This window comes from Catharus ustulatus, chromosome 3 (genome assembly GCF_009819885.2).
Source record: "Catharus ustulatus isolate bCatUst1 chromosome 3, bCatUst1.pri.v2, whole genome shotgun sequence".
NCBI classification, from domain to species: domain Eukaryota; kingdom Metazoa; phylum Chordata; class Aves; order Passeriformes; family Turdidae; genus Catharus; species Catharus ustulatus.
In genome coordinates this window covers 65,370,005-65,388,559 of record NC_046223.1, presented here as the reverse complement: position 1 = coordinate 65,388,559, position 18,555 = coordinate 65,370,005, and the positions used below count along the sequence as shown (strand labels likewise).

At 34.4% G+C, this 18,555-nt stretch overlaps 1 protein-coding gene across 1 annotated transcript in view; it reads right to left on the bottom strand.

Annotated features, from left to right (window-relative positions):
- Positions 1 to 864: 864 nt before the first annotated feature.
- Positions 865 to 18,555, bottom strand: part of TRDN (triadin) — a 219,772-nt gene continuing 202,081 nt past the window's right edge. Inside the window, exon 38 of the mRNA XM_042779095.1 lies at positions 865 to 3,559. Within this exon, the coding sequence (XP_042635029.1) occupies positions 3,417 to 3,559 (143 nt within the window). The 3' untranslated portion in view covers positions 865 to 3,416. The remainder of the gene's footprint in view (positions 3,560 to 18,555) is intronic.

Here is an 18,555-nt window from a genome sequence, read left to right as displayed (position 1 = left end):
ACTAACTGGTGCAATAGAAATGAGCCATTGAGAAAAACTCCCTTTTGCTGGAAGGTTTTAAAATGGATGAAACTGGACTCCATGGGTAGAAGTGTGAAACCAAACAGGGACTGAGGGCTGGGGATGGGGTCTGAGGACTGCACCAGCGAGTGCAAAGAGCTCTGGACTGGTCAGGCAGCAGTGTAAAACATCTCACTGTTCTTGCTGGAAATTGACTACTCCTGTTGACTTCATCAGGATTTTAGTACCTCAGAGAAAATCGTGCAGAAAAACTGCTGAGTGACACACCTCACATGTGGGATGGTTCACCACACTCTACAGGGCAAAAAGCTCTTGAACCCCAGTGCAGAGCTGAGCACCTGCAGTTGTATCACCTCCAGGCTATAGTCTGTTTCTCACTCCAGCTCATCTGCCTTAACCATTGCTGATTCAGGCAAGCATAGTTCCTGTGGGGTGTGGGAGCTGGGAATCTCACTATTGTTTACACTGTCACTTGCTCACTGGCCATTTTCCTTATTGTCTGAACTACAAACTTGTCATCGGCGATCACTACTTTGTCTGTACTGGTTGTGCAGTTGTATTATAAATAAGCACTTTGATGAACATAAATGGCTTGGTGTAGATGAAGTCGTACCTTGAATGACTGCAACAACAATTTAGCTTTCCATATGTCAGAGTGTAATCAATAAAACGTGTAAAAAAGCTGGCTAAGTATTGCTAAAAGCCCATTAGGAGTAAATACAATGCTAGATGGGTAATTTTTCCAGCCTAATTGCATCTTTATAATCAGAAGATTTCTAAAGCTTGCATACATAAACCCTTGTCCTGCAATTTTGAATTCACAGAACAACATATCACAGCCACTGAAACAGAGTTTATATTTTTTATTTTCCAAAATGTATAACAATCAGCATAAGTTTTTGCAATATTTCAGGCTAATTTTAGTAAAGCCATGCAAACCAGGAAATTTTTTTAAGTTTTGAGGTGAATTTAAAGAGAAAAACGCTTGCCTCTCTGAGAGTGGACCGATTTTTCCTGTTTTTCCAGGCAGTGACTAAGATTAGGAACAAAATTAAATGATTGATTTTACATCACTTATGCAATTATATTAATTGTTTTTATTTCCAAAGCTTTCAGATATCTAACATTAAAACATATCTAATTGAGACATTATGGAAATAAGATCCAGAATAAATTCCTGTCATCGCCCATCTCAGACAGGAAAGAAGGATTAAAGGTAACTATAACAAAAAAAAAAAAAATCAAAAAAAAAGACAAAAAAAAAGGTTGAGAGTATATAATTTTTTTTATCCTGATTATTTGCATTAGATAAAATCTTGAATTAACTGATTTTGCAGAAAGTTAAAATCTCATTTTAAAGACAGCTTTCACAGTAAAACCTAGGCCAATAACATCCATCATAATATATACAAAACCACAAACTGGGAAGGAAAAAGTTGCTGGAAATATAAAAAGAGACACCAAAAGAAAATTGAAGATTGTTATTCCACCCTTAAAAATTCTCTGTTGGTAGGGCTATCTCCAGAGCAGATTTCACAGGGGTCTGTGGGGACATTCACCATGAACACTCATATCTAAAGTGTGATTCTACATGGGAATAGCTACTTCTAAAGCAGGACCTGTTCCTACTTCTTTCTGGTCACCACTGCCTAAACTGCTTGTTGCAATGACAGCTTTTGCAGCACATGACCTGTGCAACATTAGAGCACGTTAAGACCAAGGATCCAGTTCATGTGAGGCCATGACCAGTAATAGAGAACACCATCTGGACCCAGCAGTGTAACAGCAAAGCTTTCTGAATTGCACTAAGCTGTCAAAGAATCAGCTGTCCAAAACTCACATGAGTCAATTGTTTTATTAAAGTAAGATGGATGGGCAGAGAGAGTGTAAGAGGGGGGAGGCCAATGCTATCTTGGTCTATATTAAAAATAAAAAAGTGATGTATAGTTTTTGGCGCGTTCAGACTCTACAAGTAGTGGGTTTGTGCACAGAGGATCATGTTGCTTCAGCAGGCAACTACATAACTGAGGTCACTGCTGTATATTTCCCAGATTAAATGCAAAAATACAGTAAAGAAATGCCAACAAATAGCAGCTTGCAAAAATGCATTATTTACATTGCCAGACATACACTGGTGAGATGTCACTTTTCATTCATGTGCCTTTAAATTGATCAAATGCCATCTTGTTCCTTTTTTAGGGGAACCAATCCTTTATTTCTACATAAATGCACAAAAGAAGGTTGAGGACAAGGATGTCTACCTTCACTTCTACTGCAAGCCATTTGTAGTAGTGTGCTGTGAGAAGTCCTTTCATTTCATCTAGTAAAATGAGATACTGAGATAATTTCATGTGTTTATGTTTCATTTTTTTTTCTGATTCTTTGTTTTTTTGGGTTTGGTTTTGGTTTTTGCTGTTGTTCACTGATTTGAGATAGCATCAAATTCACATAATTACTGGAAATTTGGATTGCTTTAGTTTTGTGAATGGCATCTCACATCCTAGCTTTTCATCTGGCTTAAGCTAATAGCAAATTTTTTTGCTGGAATATTGTCCATTTACATGGTTTTTGCTGCAAAACAATCTGATTTAGTCACAGAAGAAAAGTGGAAACTCTACAATTATTTCATTTGCTTCTTCTGACCTTCATGTCAATAAAATAGTGGTTTTCCTAACCTTTGCCATGTGGTTTCACTTTCTCTTCTCACTTTGGGCCTTAGGAAGAGAAGAGCTTGTATTTCATCAACGGGCAGGGCAAATAGTACATGCTTTTACAGTTTCTGATTAAATAGAAATATTCATCATTAACATGACTTGTGGAGTCAACTTACTGATAGTGTATTGAGCTGCTCTGACTAAGTGTGAGCTTCAGGCTACACTGGTCAATGAGACATAAAAATAGCACCAGTCACAGAGCACATTTTCATGACTTAGTGAGGCATTTTCCTGTCAGCAATTTGATTGAACGTTAAGAAGAAATGGTTTAGGATTGCAGCTAGTCTTGAAATCTTGCTGATATAAGAGCTACATTCAACCTCTCACTCCTTAGATAAGATTAAATGGAAAACAGACTCACTTCAATGCTGAGCATGTAGGTAAATAAAAACAAGAGCAAAAGAGGCATGAAAACACACGCACATGCTCACACACACAGTCATGTCAATGCTTTGTTAGCATTGCAGCCTTTCCATGAGAAACTGGACACTTTTACATTTCTATCTTTGTTAAACACAGTTCATTGTTCTGCTTGTTCTGCCGCTGCCCATGGAAACTTTTTCCAGGTACATGTGTGCAAGTGGATCACGTTCTTGCAATGACAAGTGCCACTGTAGCTACTGTGGACCTCAGCAGAAAAGATAAAGTGCAAAATGTCAGTGATCACAGGACTCAGTCTCTCTACTGCCCCGGTTTCCTTGTCTTTCTCTTGGAAGTCTTTGAGTGAGTCTTTTCTTCCTTGTTTGAAGGGGGATTAATAGGAAATTGCAGCCCAAATCCATTAGGTCCATTTAGGAAGACACATTGAAAGAAGCGGACAGGAGCTAGGAAAACAAGGAAGAGATGATTAATGTTTATGGTTTCCAAACTGGGGCCATGAACTATTCCATGTTCTTTCAGAAAACATCTGCATGACTTTATTCCTGTTAAATCAGTTATAGCATCATAAATTTCTAGTGTGATCACAAGCCTGATTTCACATATCAACAAGATTTTAGGTTAAAAAACTCAATGAGAGGTTTTGTAGTTCAAGATGAGAAATTATTGATAATTTCACATTTAAATACATCATTTTTCTCAGTGTTATAGTACTACTTCTCCCAGAATACTTGCATTTTGGGATAGGTGAATATAAGCCCCCAAAATTCACACTTATATTTTCTGGTTTTTATATTTCACAGCGACTTCCAGATACATTGAAAAGTTCCAGAAAGACTCATATTCAATTCATATCTAACTCATATCTATTTTATCAGACTTCAGGTGAATTATGTTTTATTGTGAATAAAGGGATCATAAATGGCTGTACCTATTTTCTGTCCTTTCAGAGTCATGGATGTTTTCTCCCTTTTAATTTTTGAGTACTAGGTATGTAGTCATACTTTCCATCATGTTTTAAAAACTTTCAAGAACACATACCTCAGCACAGATGCAATTGATCTAATTGGCTTCAAAAGCTGAGTTTTGCACTGTGAGATTAACATTGACAAGATTTTAAAAGACAACTATTAATCAGTTATGTGTTTGGGAAAATGACCGGAGAAATGTTGGCATCTGAAATAAGTTAGTTTTCAAGCGATTGATTTTCTGATGACTTTTTCTTTCTACTGCTGTTCATCCCATACTAAAAAAGAAAAATTTAAAAATAATTAGCTGTTCCCTGTGACAATTCTAAACTGAGATGGACTCCAGGGCTTCCTGTGTTATAAACTAGGGTGCAGGCTGTATTTATTGACTTCCAGGACCCATTAAATGGTGGAAAACAGAGCAGTGTGTCAGAAGTGCTGGTGTATTCAATCTCCAGTTGTATTATCTTTGTAGTTTTCTTTCCTGACTCATGGAAAGGTTAAGTCTTTTATTGTCTAAAAACACACTTTAAAATAAAATTGAAAATTAGACCCTTCTGGATCTAATGACTTACTGCTTTTTCACTAAATCTAAGAATGGAATTTTTTTTCCCCCAAATTCTCAGTGTTTCTGTTTCTCTGTGAGAAGAATCTCAGATTTTGTTTGAAATCAGAAAAAGCAACTCCCCTGATTAGAGTTTACAACCCAAATGTGTCAGACTAAGGTTCTCCTGTGAGGCTTGACAAGCCATGAACTGTGTGAATGTGCTAAGTCCTCCACCACCGACCTTTTTATGTACACACATGGGCAGAACCAGAAAGTTTCTGAGATATAATTTCAGCAAATAGACTTATTCCATTCTTGAACTAAGGTAACTTTTATTAGTAAAATTAGCCAAAAACAATGTATCACCACAAGATCCACTGTGATTAAGACCGGTATTGTCCTACCAAAATGCTTAGAGATTTTTCGATCAGGCCTTTTAAAAAAATCCCAGAAACGCAAAATCCCCTAAAATTTAATCACAGTGGAAGAAAGATTGAAAAATTTCTTAAAAGAAGAAAAATGCCAATTACAAATTCACCTTTTACTGTTGAAAGGAAACAATTTCTATGTATTTCTTTCATGTATACAAAAATGAAAATAAAAAAACCTCAATTACACTCTTCTTCATGAAGAAGGCAAGTAGGGCACCATGCACTTTCTAGCCCCAATAAATACAAATAAATATTTTACGTATGGGTAAAAAAATTATTATCCCCTTGTGTTTTACATGCTATCAGAATGTGAAAATACACCTCTTTTTTCTTCTTTTTACATTTGCAAAGTTCTGTAAAAGACTGACTTACACAGCTACATACTTGGTTATGTTATTTATGTATTGCAAATATAGCATACCAGAGGTGTTACCTGATCATTATCCTAAAACCATTAGTAGAACTAGTTGCTGCAATAATTTAATTTGAAAATCTTATGTATCTACTGTTAAAAGCCACTAATTTCATGAAGGGGAAACTTTAAGATTTTTGCAGCTCTGCCAGCAGTTACAAATTAATTATGTGGTCCATAATTCTAAATTGGAAAAAAAGAGATAGAAATTAATTATTTTGGAAAAAAAATAGGAATCATGTTTAATTAGAATGTGTAATTCTAAATATCACTTTATAATTGTTTATTTGGAATGTTAATGCTTTGTTGTGTTATTTCTACCTGCACTGTTTGTGAAGCGAGCCCTGGTTTTTGGCTGGTATGTACTCATGTTGATTGCAATATGTTGAAGTGATATTCAAACGTTTATAAAGCCTATTGCTTGTCATCTGCCTTTAGAAAACATCAGAAAAATGTTGCATGAAGAGGAACCTTAGGAGAAATAGGGATGGTAGTAATGACTTTGTTAAATTTTCCTGCTAATTGCTTTCATAAGACTAATGTAATTTGTTTGCAATTTGTGAAACTTTCAGTGTTGAAATTAAATTCAGGCTATATATTTTTTTTCTTTTTTTTTTTTTGTGTATAGACCACCAAATACTCCCAAAAGGTATATACAAAAAAAAACCTGTAAAACAAAAACTCCCCAAAACCCTCACCGAACAACAGGGTTTTTTGTTTATTTCTCTGCCTCAAGAGTAGTAGCAAGATAGGATAAACATATGTAAAAATGGGACAGGAATAAGAACAAGGAACTACAAAAGACAGGATATGTAAAACAGATTTTAGGGTAAGGAGGAAAAACCAATCTTCCAAGAAGTGCTGAGGTTGGCTGGGGTAGGTTTTGTTTTCTCTGTAGTAGGAGATATAGGACGTTGTTTAAGTTTTCTTCTGGAAACAGTGTTGATATCCCAGAATGGTTTAGTTCCTGCTGAACAGGATTAACACAATCAAGGCCTTTCACCCACCCCGCCAGTGAGGGGGTTGGGGTGCACAAGGACTGGGGAGAGAACACAGCTGGGACAGTTGACCCCAACTGACCACAGGGATATTCCTGTGGGCATTCCTTATCATATGGCATCCTGCTCAGCAGATAAAGCTCAGGGAAGAAAGAAGGGGAGGACGTTTGGAGTGATGGCATTTGCATCAAGCAATGTTATGTGTGATGGAGCACTTCTTTCTTGCAGATGGTTGAATGCCTCCTGCCTGTCCATGGAAAGGAGTGAATAATTCCTTTCTTTGCTTTGCTTGAGCAAGTGCCTTTTTGTTTTATCTATTAAACTATCTTTATTTCAACCCACAAGCTTTGAAAAAACTTTGGTGATTTTTTTCAACAGTCTACAAATATATAAAAAAGGTTTGTATTAATAATTTTAAACTGAATTTCCTTGGAATGAATCTGAAATGTTTCATTTTGGAAAGTCCCTATTTTCTTCAAATGTTCTTTTGAGGGTTAGACAAACTAAGGCACAATACTTAATGAATTTATCCTAATATGCTAAACTAAGGCTATGGTTACATCTCATTTAAATCTTAAGCAGATTCACTTGGTAAAAGATTGAACTATTTTGAAATGTTGTAGAGTATGTGTGATCTCGTGGTTACCATTATAAGAGTACAAGATTTGATAAGCAAGGTGTTATGCTTCCAAATGTAGGTACAGAAAGATGCAATTTTCACGATTTGGAAATAGTCAAACTATTAAAAAAGTATTTCCCCCATACTATATTTGTAGATTGTGTTTTAATAATTCTCCCAGTGCAAAACTACTCACTTATAAAAGCAAATTTCATCAACATTCCATGATGGAATAGATCTTTTTTATTTTAGAGAATTAAACAGTCAGAGCTTTGAAATAGGCATACTGCAAGTCTCCATATTTTCTGGAAAAGATCTCATATTTTTTTTTTTTTTAAGGCACATGAATTTCATACTTTTTGTAAACTGAATTGTCTGTCTCCAGCACATTTTAACTTGTTGGGTAAAACAAAGTCAGCTGCCCATATATTAAGTCTATGCAGGATAAAATTGTTTCAGTGTTACACTTTTTATTATGATTTCTTTACAATTTCTGTTTCACGTTACTCTTCTTAGGCTGCTTTATCTAGGAAACCTCAGCTGCAAAACATGCAGATAAGAAATTCATTCAGAAAATGCTGACATCTGTGGAACTGTGTCTGCAACAGTGTTATGATACAAACCATAGTCAAAAGAACAATTTGAATTTTGGCATGCAAATAAGAATACGAATACATCCCACACTGCCTTTGCAATTCTTACATTCAATATGAATGCAGAATGTGTCTTAAACTGAAGAGGGTTCTCACTTTGAGTGTATTGTCTCATATCTTCAGAGCAAATGTTACCAAAAAGAAAAAAGGAGGAACAGTAGGAGAAAAATGTGGTTTTACAGTAGACATATTAAATAGACATTGTTATTAACTTAAGCAGGAAAAAAAACCCCTTTATATCTGGGCTATGCTTTTGTTTAGGATGTAGTTTATGAGAATTCATATAATTACTTAAATTCCCCTTGTGATACTAAGGAAACAAAAAGTCAATGCTGGAAAAGTGTCATAATGCTTTTCTAAAATATTAGAACTGGTACTCTTATGTGAGAACATTTAGTACCTAAGATGAATTAATTTCTAAAAGGCTGGAGGAAGGGATATTTGCTTCTTTCTTTTCCATTTTGGGAAAGGAACAGGAACTTCTTTAAGTAATCTTTGTCAGGACAGAAATCAGTCAGAGAGGGAGCAGCCAAGATGAGTTTCAGAAAGAAAAGAAACAAACAAAACCCCCTGGATCCAAAGATTGTGCAAGGTAGTTTAGGGCTTATACAGTGGAAATGCTAAATACATTCCACAGTTACTCAATAAAGTATACAAATATTCTATGGAGCTTATTTGTGCTCTTGATTTCTAAGTGATATGCACGTCACACAGAGGGCTGGTTTCAAGAAATATCAGGAATATTGCAAGAGCATTGTCCTGGTGTTTTCAATTCTTTAACAGAAAGGAGGAAAGCATCCTATAATAAAATTTAATAATCCTAAAGAGCATAAAGTTGTTCCTGTTTACGTATTACAATGATTAAAGTCTCCTTTCTATAATGTTCAGATAGCTGTTTTCAATGCAATTCACCAAACTAAATATTCATTAGAAAGAAAACACTTTTAGCAGTTCAGTTATTATACTAACAGTTCGGTTATTAAGGGAAAATTGCAGAGAATGCGTGACAGTTATTTTCTAGTCTGAATTAAATTTCTTCAATTAAAGGCTGTCCTAATAGAAGTAAACAATTTAAAAACCACAAAAAATCAGACAATCATAGCACTAGAAACTACTATTTGGTTAGCAATTACAAACAAAAGAAAAACTTTAACAACTACACTCAATACTTGTGACTGCTTCTCAGGAATGCACATGAAGTGCAAACAAATTTCAACAATCAAAACTGAGCCACATAACAGCAAAAATTTTTTTTCCAACTACTTGGTAGCCAAAGATTTTTTCTCTCACTAAAGGATCAGGAATAGAAGCAAGTACTTCCCCACTACATTCCCAGTATGAAAAAATGACCAGACAAAGCACAGGGCAGATAAGGAAAGGAAATCCTGTGGAATCTTCTGTAAGTATCACAAGTTTTTGCTTCAAACTTGCTAAAAAGAGGAATGTAAGACTTTGTGCTTAGTGGCTCTGTGCAAATGACATTTAATTACATCTAATTTCTTCAATGGAAAAGTTGAATGCTGAGGGCCTCTGCAGGAGATCAAATACTGTTTTCTTAAGATCACAACAAGCCCCATAGATACTGGTATTCAAAGCAACATGTTTGGGACAAAATTTAAATTATTTATTTTTCAATAAATTCTTTTACACTCCTTTTTTATTCATAATTCTCTACAGTCATTCCACTGTCATTCTCAGAAATTACAATGCTTAGTGAGAAGAAGGATGGGAAAAGGAAGAGGAGAAAATATTTCTATGTCCATCAGAAATAAGAAATACCACTACTCCTATAAGTCAATTCTATATAGCTAAAAGCATCCTCTTCAAATGACATTTTTCTAGCATTGTATAGACAATGCATAGACAGGGAAAATAAAACAATTATGCCATGAGGACACTTCTTTTGCATCTTATTTCATGATTTGAATAACAAAATAAATGAAGAGTATTTGGAAAGTAGCTCTCAAAGTTACTTTCAAAGTGTCTGTGAGGCAATGCAATTAATTGCATATCTTTGCAAAGACCATCCAAGTTTTCAAATCCATTTTATCAAGGGGTCTGTCAAATAATAAGTTATTTAATGAAAAGGGGCTAAAGATGTTTGAGAAACAGAATTAAATACTAGCAATAACATTGGTATTACAGCCATGAGAATTCAGGTTCTTCTTAATAGCTCTTTTTCAGGCACTGTGGAGCTTCTCCAGCAAGGTCTGGAGAAAGTAAAATAGATTTACTTTATAAGAGTTAATATGCTTTTTCTCATAAATAATGCTCAACAGTGATAAAAAAAATACCCAGAAGACTGCTCCATATGAGTGTCTGTGGTCCCAATTTGCCTCCAAATTTTGCTGAATACACAAAAGAAATGAGCCATGATCAGTGTTTCAATGTGGAAAAAAATAGTATCAGTACCAAGTCAGCAGTACATATCTCTAATAACACTTTCTTAGTATAAAATATGAAGAAAATGTACCAAATCAATAGCACTAGAAGGGCACTACCATTATAGTTAATGTCATTAGAGGGGAAAATATCACCATAAGATTAAATAATATAAGATTAAAGGAACACAACTGGTTAAGAGCAGTTATGATCTATCACTTGTCAAAGTCAGTGCTCTTTTTGAAACATAACAACAAATCTCAATGAATGTGATCTTTATTCTAAGAAAACCAACTCTGCAATAGAAGGTGAAATTTATTATTTCTTTCTTTTAGCTTAAGTGTGAAATATTACATCCAACAATCATTTAAGGAAAAAATTCTGTGTTTTGTTAACTGGCTCTTGCATTGTCTAGGAAGGGGGCTAAATGGATAAATAAGCTGTATATTTATGGAATATTATTACATTCCATGTTAAGGTCACTGCACACAAACCACGTAATTCTCCCATAAATGTGTGAATATCCCCAAAGTGACGTTCCCCCAAAAGTCATTAAAAAAATTATTTTTGTTAGACAGTAAAACCATGCAAGATGTAACAGTGCAACACATATGTGGTAATGCTGACACTTCCAACAAAGCATAGCAATAATCAGAGCACACAGGCATTACAATTTTGCTAGCATTGAGTTTTCAAAGGAGTCCAATACTGGCATGATTTGTTTTATTACTGAAACATAGGAGTAAATGGATGAATCATTCAAAAAATTATATGTATTTAAGAGGGACCAGAAGTTACTGAATTTTTTTCACAGAGCAATAGTAATTATAGGAGACTACAGTGATTTTGGCGGGCAGCAAAATCAAATTGGATTCTCTTGCTATTGCTCAATAAACATTGATGGTGCCATGGTAGGACACAACATCTGCTGGTCATGAAATTTAGGCATGTTGACATGACATTGTAAACTTATTCCTATGTCCAGTAAATTAAACTAATGTAATTTCAATGTATCACAAGAAAATAGTTGTTGCTAAATAACTGTCGTTCACTTAAAGATTGGTTTAAATTTTGCATACAAACACATTTATGTACACCAAAAAAGGATAAAACCAAAGAAGAAGGAATAAAGAGTCAGGGGTCTTTTTATGTTAATAAGAATGGATACCAAGTAACTGGAAGTTAAAAGCCATATATTTATTTGGCTGTGAAGGCATAGGATAAAGAAAGGAGGAAAGGAGAAGAGAAGGGAGAGGAGGGAAACAGTATATGATAAGACAATTAAGCAGCTAATGAAAGGGAAGCTGGTGTCTGATGATCCAAGTGATTTCTTCATTTCAGTTATCACACCAACTGAAATCTTTATCAAATAAAGGTTTGGGGAATTTTTGTATTTTGTGTAGCATTGTGTTCATACACTTGTCTTCCTCAATGAGAACTTCTCTGCTGGGAACTGCAGGACTTTTATGACAATAAAAACTCAGTAGAGACATTGTTGAGCTGTCTGGATTTAGCTCTAGCCATGTGACATAAAGATGGGAGGCAATTCAGATTCTGAATGCATGAGTAACCCATTGGAGAAGTTCCTCTCTGATTTACCACAGAGCAAATATGCTCTTTCCTAAGTGCATAAGATTAGAAAACATCAGATCTGTGCCTGTGTGCTACTTACAATGACAAATGGAGCTAAATTAGAATGTCTTCTTCACCCTGAATTTGCACAGTTCTGGGAATAAGGGAAGAGAGGAAGAAACTGTAGGAACTCAACAGGCTATCTTCTTAAAATATTTTACAACATCTGCTGCCACTGATTAAAAAATTGTATCACATAATTAGGATTTTTCCACTGGATTTCACTATACTGATGATAGTCTGAAAACATGAACTCATTCCTATATCAGGATGCCTGCTTTTAGCTGATAATTTTTTAGAAACAAAACATATGCTGATGAAAAAACGTGACCGCAATTACTTTACTAAAGCTGAAGAGGGATTTGAAGAAATGGCCATTTATCTGAAACAAAGATAAATAATCTCTGACTCAGAAAACTGCTGAAGAATTACATTTTGTATATAACTTTACTTCCACAAACTATGTCATGGGAATACATAATATGTACTTTTTTCTCTTCTCTTGCAATGTGATTTAAGAAGATATGTCTGTCAAACTAAAGGCCAAAATTAACATAACAATGTTCACTAAGATACTAGACATTTATATTTTGTTTATGGCAAAATTGTTCAGAGACTTATACAGGTATATTTTTGCTTCATTTGTCTTGAAATAAATTTCATATATATTTACAAGTTTTTGGAGCCATTTAGTTTTGCTTTAGAAAAATGTTTTGACACAGTTAAGGGGAAAAGAACGAACTCATTGTTCAACAACATAAATAGCATTACTAATTGGATTAATATTTCAAATTTAGGCAAAGTAAAGTCCTTCTACTGGACCTAAACCAGTGTGTTAAATAATACATTTTTTAATAGGTTTTTTTTTTTTCTGTTCCCATAAGCTATGACCCTTGAATATTTCATTATACCACTTTGTCTTGCATTTATAGAAAATATAGGTGTTTCTTTAATAATTTACTAGACAAATAAATTTTGGGATTAACATAAGAAGGAATCAATTAATGAATTAACTGTAAAAAAAACGGCTTTTGATTACCTTGTGCATTTTTAACTTTTGCCTGTCCTCCAATTATTTTTTTTCCCCCAAATATCCTTCATCTGCAGGATCCCTCTCTATGAGTTTTCCCTTAGTGTATTCTCTCGTAGAACTATTTAAATCTCTTTTGATATAGCAAACCACTCGAAGATCATATGGCACATTATCAAGTGTAATGGCAGAGTTCTAATAATGTTCATGGACCAAGACTTAGGGTGGACTTCAGACACTTTGAGCAAGATTTTGTTTGAGTACCACTTGAAGTCATGTTCGCAAAGCAGATCTTCAATGACAACAGGAAACTGTGGAGCTCTCCAGATATTGAACTTAGTACCGTATATATGCATGAGCCACATGAGCCACCTCCATACATTACTAGGTGTGCCTGGGAGCATAAAAATTAGTCTGCAATTATTTTACCCAGTTACCATTATGAAGTATTTTACATAAAGAGGTTTATGAAACAGAAACAGACCTGTCAAATAGATTTCTTTTCTATTAACCTCTGGCACCAATGACTCTTGTATTGATGGATCTGGAATTGCACGAAGTTGAGAGGGGCAAGCAGCTTGCACTCCACCTACATTATTTTGTAACTCGGTAGCCATAGTGCCCTCCTGGAAAATAGAAGCTGTAAAGCTGAGGCTTTCCAGTTGAAAAGGGCTCCAAAAGACTATCCTTTTAACCCCTTAGAGACTACACAATGACTACAAAGGTATAAAGGAACTATCATTGTCTCTATCATTTTGAAAACAATGTACCTACAGCTGCATTTTGTCAAGGGCCTGATGGAGGTGGCTTGGTTGTACTCAAAACATGTCTGGCAGACAGGAATTGTTAATCATGTTTCTGGATCCTAATGAATGTTTTGTAGGAAAAGAAAACTACTCCAGCAGTTTCCCCTATATCAAAAGCAGAAATGTAGGATACAGAAAACTCTGCTTGCACAGTAATATGCCATATGGGTGTATAATCCTTAGGCTTTCTGGAACCTCTTTGACACACTCTTTTGGACATCAGAATATTCTAAAACAATGTTTTGTCTCTGACCTTGTATTTTAGACAGGGACTTGATTGGCAAGGACTCATTCTGCTTATTGATCTTCAGGATTTGTGTCTTAGAAATTTTAGGTAAGAGTCTATTGGTGGAATCTGTAAAGCATGGTTGTGGAACAGCTCAATAATTATTTGCATAATAATCAAAGGTTCTCAATAGCTAATAAGTGTTATTAACATATAGCTAATATTTAGTTGCTACACTAAACTGAATTTAGTTGTTAAACTAAACAGAATCATTCCTTTTTTTTCCCACCATGTTGATAGCTGTGAAAACTTACGATGGCTTTCTGGGGAGGTTGCCTTTAAACTGATTGCAAATAGTTCTTGTCATAAGACAAAGATGATTGAGATTCAATCTCAGTAATTTCCAATTGAAAATAAATCTAGACAATAAATAAACTCATGATAAGGCAATTAAATTACCAAATATAGCAAAAAATAGAAAATATTAATTTAGAGCTAGGGATAGATGTTAAGAATCTCCTGTAGAAGAAATGACATGAACCCAAGGTGCTTGTAAATTCTCACTGTGAATTTTTTTTGTTTTGAAAGATAGAACTTAAACCTTTAGGCATTTAAATAAAATCTGTGGAATTCATAATTTAAAATATAATGCCACTATAATGAGAGGCTATTTATAAACACACCATTACCATAAAACCTGATATTTTGTGCTCCTTTTGGTATGTCTTTACAGATTTTGAGTTTCAAAACTTATTACAATCTATTCGAAGTTTTCCAGTGACATTCAGTTTCAGGACAGAACCTAAAGATTTCATTTTACCCAGTTACCAAAATATGGCTGAAATTTCCCTCTTGTAGGTCTTTTCTACATAGAAACAATCAGCAAGATTAATTTAAGGTAAATTCAAAAGAGATATAAAATGTTGTGTAGATGTTCATTTGGAATTAAAGTAGCCTAAGTGAAAATTTCACAGTAGATTAATCTAACTTAAATCTAGGTCACCTTAGTTCTTAATAAATGACCACACCAGCATTTAGCATGGTTTAACTGTACTCTTTAAATATATACATCTTCTAAATCTGCAGTATTCCTCCAAGTCTTCATTTAGACAAGCCTCATGAGATTTAGACTCCAAGTATTTGCTTAAGAGTCAGCTTCAGAATAATGGAATAACTAACAACAACTTACTGGAAGGCCTACATATACAGGCTTGGTCCTCACAATTCTGACCAACATGAAATATTGAGACATTCCTGTATATCCACAGAGTGGAGGATGTTCTATGTGGACTCTCCTGCAAGCAGCCTTAATTCACAGTTCATCCTGCTCTAATGCTGAGTTCTTGTCCTGGAGTGTGATGAACACCCCAGAATATGTTAATGTAACCTAAAGAGACACAGGTCTTGAAAATAAATGTGAACAGGTCATTTACAAGAAATTCTGAAACTTCTCAGAGTGTGAGTTCCTTTTAATGATATTTTAGCAAACAGCAGACTTTTTATGTCCAGAAAACAACAACATAAATATTAGTGATCCATTGCTGAATTCTGGTGAGAAAATTCTAATCAGTATAAGTTTATGCAGCTGAATTTCTGGAAGAAACTGTTGAGAGTGTATCAGAACCATCATACATCTGAGACACAGAGACTGGGTGGCAAGGAGAGTAGAGAATATAGTATCTGTAGTTCATCACCTGTCTATAGGTGAGAGCTACCTTCACTGCAAAGTTCTTGCCTTCTCTTTTGACTATTGCACAATATTTTTAGAAGTTGTTCAATGCAGCTGTATTATAGAATATTACTGATGTTTGTGCTTAATGAAATTGATAAAACTTGCTACTTCAGAAACAGTGAAAAAAATAATATTTTACTCCAAAGTTTTCAAATGCTCTAGAACCAAGGAAAAATGGTCTTACTCTCAAAATAATTATATATGGGAAAAATCTTACACATTGCACTGCTGACAAGTTTATGTTCTCTTATCACTGATGAAATCTCCTTCATAGTCTCCCAGATGGCTATGATATCAAACCTCACATCAAACAAAACTTTCTTTGCTTTTGAAATTGTATTACTAGACAGAAAGTGCAATGCACTAAAACAACCTCAGTAATAAACCAATCCCCACACACTTACAAGACGTATCATGAATTCTGTCCCTGCAGTTGTTGAGGTTTTCATGTGGTGATTAATATGTGGCATTGAATATGTATTGATAGTATGATTAAACGATTGCTCTTTATGCTAGAAAATGTTTGAGAATTGGTATTGAATTTGAGAATCTCTATCACTGCAGAAGTAGATGAAAAATCCAGCTTTTCATTCCATAAGAGTTCTTGCATAGTATGTTCATAGAAGCAGTGTTCCATCTCTGCTCAATGTTAATTTCAGTTTTCACAGAAGTACAAGTTCTTTAACTAAACAACAGGTATAACAGTTCCCACATCAAGGAAAGTTTTACCCATGTCAAAGAAAGATTCAAATGTCAAATAATGTATGAGGGTAGATGCACAAATTATGTAAGTCTATTTACGGCACATCTGTTTACAAGGAAGTTATCATGAGTGGTATGGTTTCACTCGATCTTGAGAATAATCCACACTTTTCTCTAATTAAAAAAAAAAAAGAAATTAAGAATAGTATCAGTTTCATTAATTCTCACTTTTCATGCTCTTGCTACACAGCGTCTCTATTTCTGCCACATTTGCACATCCGTGGGCAGTAAAAATGTCAACCCCTTCAAATAACTATTATAAATGCAATATGCATTGGTTCCAGAGTTTTCATCCAAGAGGGCTGTTGGAAGGTAATTAGAATAAATATAATCAACTTTTGATCCATTTAGATTTTCTTTCTCTGACACTAGCCTTGAAACAAACTAAAACGTGTATAAGTGTACAGATGTTCATATAAAGAGCACAGTAGATAATCCTCACTAGAGAATTGAATTTGTACACTCTAGAAATTTCATTCCAAGAGTCAAAAATATTGCTTTTGTGTGCTTCCAAATACATTTGTTATAAGATAGATATAAAAATGAAGTTCCCAGAGTTCCTGGTTAGTTTTTTTTTTGTTGTTGTTGTGGGTTTTTTTTGGTTTGGTTTTTTTTTTTTGCTGTTGGTAAATTTTTGTCTCAGCACAGTTGTCAACTTTGACATTTAGGAAAGGAAAAAGAAGAGGAAAGCACTCTAATTAATGTGTGCAGATCTACAGGAGAGTGAAATTTAGTGTCTACTGCACATAGCACCATTATTTATGAAAGGTAAAGTAGTGCTTAAAATTCTGTGCAAATTAGAAGCATTCTAAAATTACAGCTATATACAGCTTTTAAAATTTCTTATTCTTCTCTATCTGATTGCTTTTTAATATCAGGGAAAGGTTTAAAGGTTCTGAGAAAAATCTAAGAACATGGGAATCTACTTTATTCAGCTTTTGAAGGCTGAATGAAGATTTAGTATTTAAAGTTTTAGATTAGCTCAGCATGTGTAAATCCTTTTCTACTTCCATTTATCAGAAAAAAAATTAGTATTCAGTGCACTGGGAAAAGACCACTGGCTTCATCTGCATACAGAACAGGGAAAAGTTATCAAGTTGCAATTCAAGTACACGACCTGAGACTTGGTCTAAATTTTTAAACTCTCAATTTGAGCAAATACCTAAAAACCAGATTTTGCACAGAGCTGCTTATGAGCTGAGAAACATCCAGTTGAGAATAATTGCCCAGTGATAATGTACAACTAAATTAAACAATCATAATAATTAATGTAAATTAAAGCCACAGAAACACAGTTTTGAACGTAGGAGGGTGGCGGGCAGGAGAAAGTCCAGTGAGAGAAAATTTCTAGTTTTACACTAAATTTGGGATTTTGATTTGGGATATTTTCTCTCATGGTAAAATCTTTGGTTTAATGTACTGGTTGTATTTTATGACTAGCACTCTGTGATCTATAAAAGCTCTGTGTTAATTAAATAGCATTATATTTTTGATGGCATAGATTCTACCGTCTGTATCTGTCAGTGGATAACATAATAATCAAGAGGAATTAAAGTCTACATCTGACTCCATATCTCTATGTTCCTTGTTAAAGAAAATAAGATAAAAGAAAGCAAAGCGGTTCTTTTATGTAAATGTAGTTGCCCTTATAAAACAAAGTGTGCCATGTGTGCAAATATTTTCATATAATACACATGGTGATAAATCCAAGTTTTATCTTAATTTGCATTTTCTCTTCCTTGAAAACAGATTGTTCTGCACTTGTTTTATACTTACGTATCTTTTTTATTATTCTATGATTTAAAGTTTCTACATATGAATAAATAGATATTTCTACTAAATATATATATAATTGCACATATATTGCGCATTATGTATCATGGTTGTAGGACTCTAAATCGTTCTACTTACAGTAAAGATGTCAAAAAAGCATGTACAACAGAAAAAGTCTGGATGATTAGAAATGAAATACTTTCCTCAGTAGTTTAAGACTGCAAAGTTGCATTAGGAGGAGCCATATTCACATGTAGCAGATATTTTCTGTGTAAACCTGATATTTTCAGTTAGACCTCAGATGAGATTAAAGACTGTGGTCCTTGTCTGTCGTGAAATAATGCAGCTCCCCTGAAGTCATAGCTATCAAATTAATTTATAGTAGCCAAGAATCTGGAACATGTATTTCTTTTTGCTGTAAACTAGTAAAGACATGATTATGCAAAGAGGGAGATTTTCTCCTAAGATGCC